Source organism: Dipodomys spectabilis, unplaced genomic scaffold (genome assembly GCF_019054845.1).
Source record: "Dipodomys spectabilis isolate Male_0828 unplaced genomic scaffold, ASM1905484v1 ptg000594l, whole genome shotgun sequence".
NCBI lineage: Eukaryota > Metazoa > Chordata > Mammalia > Rodentia > Heteromyidae > Dipodomys > Dipodomys spectabilis.
In genome coordinates, this window is record NW_024871271.1 from 1,591,660 (window position 1) to 1,598,297 (window position 6,638).

Below are 6,638 nucleotides of genomic sequence, written 5' to 3' on the forward strand. Positions count from 1 at the left end.
GGTTGAAAGCGCCTGGGATATAGCTTGGTGGTACTCTACCATGCATAAGACCCTGCTTCCCATCCCAAGCACCAAAAGAATAAGACAGATCCCCGGTCTCTGCAGACTCAATGGTTTACCAGCTTCACACAGGGGCCTGCTGCTCTGTCCACACAGTGGCTTGGGAACAGTGCCTGAGGCCACAAAGACCAGGGAGCACTCTGGTGGCCCCTCTTCCCAGCTATGACCCCCCGTAAAACACAGTGCTCCACAGAGCATGCAACATTTTTTAAAAAATCAAAATATAAACATTTAATGACCATGTAAGTCCTCCTGATTGGTTAAGATAAACAGCGACCAAGCCTCATGTTCTGAGCTCTGAGTACAATTCTGTTTCCTATCCAAATCTGGGAGCCTCAGCTGTGCAGCAGGAGCTGCCATGGATCGTTCTGAGTCCAGTGGGCTTGTACACATTCTAGAGGACAGGCCTGGCTCACTGGCAGAAAAAGGCACTAGGCTAGCATGCTTGAGGTCCTGGGTTCAATGCCTCGTACCTAACATCAACAAAAAGCAAAGCACTCAAACCTCAGCCTCCACTCTTCTCAACTTTCAACAGTAGTGAAGAAGAAAAAAGTTTAAGTGCTGAGGTGCAGCTCAGTGGCAAAGCACTTGCCTAGCCAGTGCAATGTCTGGGTTCAATTCCAAGTACCAAAAAAGAAAAGACAAAAAAAAAAAAAAAAAAATCCTCACCAGGCGCTGGTGGCTCACACCTGTAATCCTAGCTACTTAGGAGGTTGGGATCTGAGGATCATGGTTCAAAGCCAGCCTGGGCAGAAAAGCAGTAGTGGCGCTGTGGTTCAAGAGGTAGAGCACTCGCCTTGAGCTAAAGAGTTCAGGGACAGTGCCAGAGTTCAAGACCCACGACTGACAAAAAGAGAGAGGGAGAGAGAGAGAGAGGGAGAAGGGGAGGCGAAAGAAAGAAGCAAGCAAGCATCCTCTTTGTGGGGTGCTGGCGGCTCACGGCTGTAATCCTAGTTATTCAAGAAGCTGAGATGGGAGGACTGAGGTTCAAAGCTTCCCAGGCAGGAAACTGAGACTCATCTCCAGTTAAGCACCAGGAAACCAGAAGGGACGCTGTGGTTCAAGGCGGTGGAGCGCTAGCTTTGAGCGGAGAAGCTCAAGGGCAGGCCCAGGCTGAGTTCAAACCCCGTGACTGCGCCCCAAAAAAGTGGGGCTGGGAAGGCGGCTCAGCGGTGGAGCGCTTGCCTCTCACGCCTGGAGCCCTGGGTTCGACTCCTCAGCACCACACACACGCGTGCGCGCACGCGCGCACACGCGCGCACACACACGGAAAAAGCCGCAAGTGGCGCCGTGGCTCAAGCGGCGGCGCGCCAGCCCCAGCCCGAGGCTCCGCCTGAGCCCGGGCCCTGCGTTCCCAGCCTCGGCCGGCAGCACAGACCGGACGTGAGCCCGGGCCCTGCGTTCCCAGCCTCGGCCGGCAGCACAGACCGGACGTGAGGGCGGGCGGGCGGGCGGGGGCCTCTCCCGGGCCGCGCGTGCGCACACGCCCGGCGGCGCCGGCCCGACGCACCTGCACATCCTCTTCAGGTCCTTCATCTTCCCGGGGTTCAGCCTGGGCTCCCCGGAGGTCGTGAGCTCTTCCACCAACTGGGCAAGTTTCTGACGCATGTCTGCCAACACGGGTCGCGCGGCGCCGCCTTTCCCTCCGGAGGGCCGGGCCTCGGGACCGCGGGACGACCCGCCCCGCCCCGCCCCGGCCACCCGGAAGCCCACCGCCGCCTCAGCCGCGCGCCCCGCCCCGCCGGGCGGGCGTCACCGGTCACGTGGCCCCGCTACGCATCCCCGTGGGCATCGGCCCGCCCAGCCCCCGCGGCGCCAGAGCGCACGTCAGCGCGGCGACGCGCGTTCTCTCCGCGAGGAGCGGCCGCCGTCGCCCCGCCCTTTCCGCAGAAGGACCCGCCCTCACACCACGTGCCGGAGCGGGGCAGCCAATGGCTCTACGGCGAGGGCGCGGCCGACGTCGGCGCGGTGACGCAAGCGCGCTCCCGGCGGGGTAAGACGGCCCTAAGCGGACGGAGCGCGAGAAAAGGGAAGCGGGAGGGCGCAGCAAGTCCTTAAAGGGGCCGAGTCAGGGGCGGGGCGCCGGCTCCGCGGCGGCGTCGGTGCCTTGCCCGCCCGGGACCCTGCCACCGGCGAGGGGGCCCGGTGCGCGCGGCCGCCCCTCCCGCCAGCGCCGGGCGAGCGGGTGCGCTCCCGCCGGTCCGGCTGGCGCCGACCCCGGGCCGCCGCGGCCGCCGCTCCTCGGGCCACGCCGTGCTGTCTGCCTGCACGGCTTTAGAATCTTCTCGTCGAGCCCCGTCCCCGCGGGGTCCCGAGGGCGCCCGCGGCCCTGCGCGCGGTTGGGCCGCGTCCTCGGGCCGCCCCGCGTCCTCCCGCCCCGCGTCCGGCCCCGCGTGAGCCCGCGTCCTCCCGCCCCGCGTCCTCCCGCCCCGCGTCCTCCCGCCCCGCGTCCTCCCGCCCCGCGTCCTCCCGCCCCGCGTCCGGCCCCGCGTGAGCCCGCCCCGCGTCCGGCCCCGCGTCCTCCCGCCCCCCGCCCGGCCCCGCGTGAGCTCGCCCCGCGTCCGGCCCCGCGTGAGCCCGCGTCCTCCCGCCCCGCGTCCGGCCCCGCGTCCTCCCGCCCCGCGTCCTCCCGCGCCGCCCCGCGTCCTCCCGCCCCGCGTCCTCCCGCGCCGCCCCGCGTCCTCCCGCCCCGCGTCCTCCCGCGCCGCCCCGCGTCCTCCCGCCCCGCGTCCGGCCCCGCGTCCTCCCGCCCCGCGTCCGGCCCCGCGTCCTCCCGCCCCGCGTCCGGCCCCGCGTGAGCCCGCCCCGCGTCCGGCCCCGCGTCCTCCCGCCCCGCGTCCGGCCCCGCGTGAGCCCGCCCCGCGTCCGGCCCCGCGTGAGCCCGCGTCCTCCCGCCCCGCGTCCGGCCCCGCGTCCTCCCGCCCCCCGCCCGGCCCCGCGTGAGCCCGCCCCGCGTCCGGCCCCGCGTCCTCCCGCCCCGTGTGACCCGCGTCCTCCCGCGCCGCCCCGGGTCCTCCCGCCCCATGTGACCCGCGTCCTCCCGCCCCGCCCCGCGTGAGCCCGCGTCCTCCCGCCCCGCGTCCTCCCGCGCCGCCCCGCGTCCTCCCGCCCCGCCCCGCGTCCGGCCCCCGCGTGAGCCCGCGTCCTCCCGCCCCGCGTCCTCCCCGCCCCGCCCCGCGTCCGGCCCCGCGTGAGCCCGCGTCCTCCCGCCCCGCGTCCGGCCCCACGTGAGCCCGCGTCCTCCCGCGCCGCCCCGCGTCCGGCCCCGTGTGACCCGCGTCCTCCCGCGTCCGGCCCGTGTGCTGCCACCGCCAGGTCCCAGCAGGGTCACTGCTAAAAGTCAGGTCACATGACCCCCAGATCCCCCTGGGGCCCCATGGCGGACTCAGCACCAGCCTGCCTGGCCTGGCTTCCCGCCCGGAGCCGCAGGCGGCCTGGAAGGTTCTCGTGCTCAGGCTCCTCCAGCCGCCCCATCTCCATGACCAGACTCCTCCAGCCCCCCCATCTCCATCCATGACCAGACTCCACAGCCGCCCCATCTCCATGACCAGACTCCTCCACAGCCGCCCCATCTCCATGACCAGACTCCTCCACAGCCGCCCCATCTCCATGACCAGACTCCTCCACAGCCCCATCTCCATCCATGACCAGACTCCTCCACAGCCGCCCCATCTCCATCCATGACCAGACTCCTACAGCCGCCCCATCTCCATGACCAGACTCCTCCACAGCCGCCCCATCTCCATCCGTGACCAGACTCCTCCACAGCCGCCCCATCTCCATGACCAGACTCCTCCAGCCGCCCCATCTCCATGACCAGACTCCTCCACAGCCGCCCCATCTCCATCCATGACCAGACTCCTCCACAGCCGCCCCATCTCCATGACCAGACTCCTCCACAGCCCCCCCATCTCCATCCATGACCAGACTCCTCCACAGCCGCCCCATCTCCATGACCAGACTCCTCCACAGCCGCCCCATCTCCATCCATGACCAGACTCCTACAGCCGCCCCATCTCCATCCATGACCAGACTCCTCCACAGCCGCCCCATCTCCATCCATGACCAGACTCCTCCACAGCCGCCCCATCTCCATGACCAGACTCCTCCACAGCCGCCCCATCTCCATCCGTGACCAGACTCCTCCACAGCCCCCCCATCTCCATCCATGACCAGACTCCTCTACAGCCGCCCCATCTCCATGACCAGACTCCTCCACAGCCGCCCCATCTCCATCCATGACCAGACTCCTCCACAGCCCCCCCATCTCCATGACCAGACTCCTCCACAGCCGCCCCATCTCCATCCATGACCAGACTCCTCCACAGCCGCCCCATCTCCATCCATGACCAGACTCCTACAGCCGCCCCATCTCCATCCATGACCAGACTCCTCCAGCCCCCCCATCTCCATGACCAGACTCCTCCACAGCCGCCCCATCTCCATGACCAGACTCCTCCACAGCCGCCCCATCTCCATCCATGACCAGACTCCTACAGCCGCCCCATCTCCATCCGTGACCAGACTCCTCCACAGCCGCCCCATCTCCATCCATGACCAGACTCCTCCACAGCCGCCCCATCTCCATCCGTGACCAGACTCCTCCACAGCCGCCCCATCTCCATGACCAGACTCCTCCACAGCCGCCCCATCTCCATCCGTGACCAGACTCCTCCAGCTGCCCCCCTCCCCAGTTCGATGACCAGACTGCCACGATTTCCCAACCTGCTTGTCCACCCCTCCCCATCCCAGGACTGAGCCTTCAGTCACTCTGGCTTCTGACTTCATCTGTTTAGTCCTCTGCCCCAGGCTCCTCACAGGAAGCTTCGTCTCCTGATGCCCAGATAAATTCCGGAAGAAAATTATAACGTATTTTTTTTTAAAGAATCAACTGGTGAGCTGGGCGCTGGTGGCTCACGCCTGTAATCCTAGCTACTCAGGAGGCTGAGATCTGAGGATCGCAGTTCAAAGCCAGCCCGGGAAGGAAAGACCGTGAGACTCCTCTCTCCAATAAACCACCAGAAAACCAGAAGTGGCGCTGTAGCTCAAGTGGTAGAGCGCTTGCCTTGAGCTGAAGAGCTGAGGGACAGCGCCCAGGCCCAGAGTTCAAGCCCCACGACTGACAAAAAAAAAAAAAAAAAAAAAAAGAATCAACTGGTGGAGGGTGGGACCTTCATTTCCAGTTAACTAGCAAACTTCCATACAGGAAGCATGCCTTAAGTAAGGGCCAGATGTAAGAAAGCTGAGCAAGAGTGCAAACCCATGCTCGCTTCAGCAGCACATATACTAAATTGGAAGGATACAGAGATTATCATGGCCCCTGCCCTACGCAAGGATGACAGGCAAATCCGTCAAGCGTTCCGTATTTTTAATTTGTGGAGGGGAAGGGAAAAAACATTGTTTAAATAGGGATACAGTGGACCCATTGCAACAATGAGACATACAAGTTGTTATGTTGAAAACGAACTTTACAACTTTGGTGGGGGGTGGAGGAGGATTGGGTGGGGGCTGGGGGGAGGATGGGAAGGATGGGAAGGGGAAACAAAGGAGGAGGCTACAATGCTTGGTAAAAAATGTACTCATCTTGCCCATGTAATTGTTCCCCCTCTATACGGTATTTTCACAATAATAATAAAAAAAGAATGCAAAGCCTTGAGTTCAAGCTCCAGCACACACACACAGGCACACACACACACACACACACACACATACACGGAGAGCGTCGACTTGAAGAGGTATATGAATAACCAATCAGAACATAGGAGAGCTCAGCATTAAGCATCAGAAAGAAAAGAAAAACAAAAAGAATTACAGGAAAGGCATAACAGGGAAACACTGTACTAGAAATTTACACAGCTTAATCTCCATTATTTTTCCTTGCTAGAGAAGCTTAATGAGACACACTCCAAGACCTTGGCAGGCATGAGCAAAGCTGCTGGGAGGGGTCTGCCCACACTGGAACTCCTGGATACCAGGGCCTTGTGCCAGCCTGTATGGCTTAAAGAACTGTATGGGAATCAGCATTTTTTTTTTCATTGTTTTTTGGTCACAGGGCTTGAACTCTGGGCCTGGGCGCTTTCCCTTAGCTCTTCAGCTCAAGGCCGGCGCTCTACCACTTGAGCCACAGTACCACTTCTGGTTTTCTAGTGTTTTATTGGAGATAGGAGTCTCACAGTTTCTCCTGCCCAGGCTGGCTTTAACCTGATCCTCAGATCTCAGCCTCCTGACTAGCTAGGATGACAGGCGTGAGCCACTGGTGCCGGCTGGAACCAGTCGTTTGATTCTACGCTAGGGGAGATCATTTTGAGGCACATCCTGCTGAGTGGGCTTGTGAGCCCATCCCAGTAAAGCCCGTGTCCCTGGTCTTGTTTCCTGGCCACCGGGAGCCCTTAAGCTACCTGCCTATTTCAGAATGCCTGCAGGACGCAGGAACAGGACTTTGGCAGTTGTGAAGGTAAATGTACATGAACCTTATGACTCTACTTGCCAATTCTGGGGCTTGAACTCAGGGCCTGGGCACTGTCTCTGAGCCTCTCTGTGCTCAAGGCTAGCACTCTACCACTTGAGCCAGAGTGCCA

The 6,638-nt window shown here is 62.7% G+C and overlaps 1 protein-coding gene and 1 non-coding gene across 3 annotated transcripts in view; one reads left to right on the forward strand and one right to left on the reverse strand.

Moving 5' to 3' along the window:
- Uvssa (UV stimulated scaffold protein A) overlaps positions 1–1,761 on the reverse strand; it is a 28,589-nt gene extending 26,828 nt beyond the window's left edge. For both annotated transcript variants that reach the window (XM_042671010.1, XM_042671011.1), the window contains exon 1: positions 1,571–1,761. In XM_042671010.1, coding sequence (XP_042526944.1) covers positions 1,571–1,668 — 98 coding nt within the window. In that variant the 5' untranslated portion in view covers positions 1,669–1,761. The remainder of the gene's footprint in view (positions 1–1,570) is intronic.
- Positions 1,762–5,322: 3,561 nt separating this feature from the next.
- On the forward strand, positions 5,323–5,430 carry LOC122100694. Its single transcript, XR_006146231.1, has one exon. It is a non-coding gene; the product is annotated as a U6 spliceosomal RNA (small nuclear RNA).
- Positions 5,431–6,638: the final 1,208 nt, after the last annotated feature.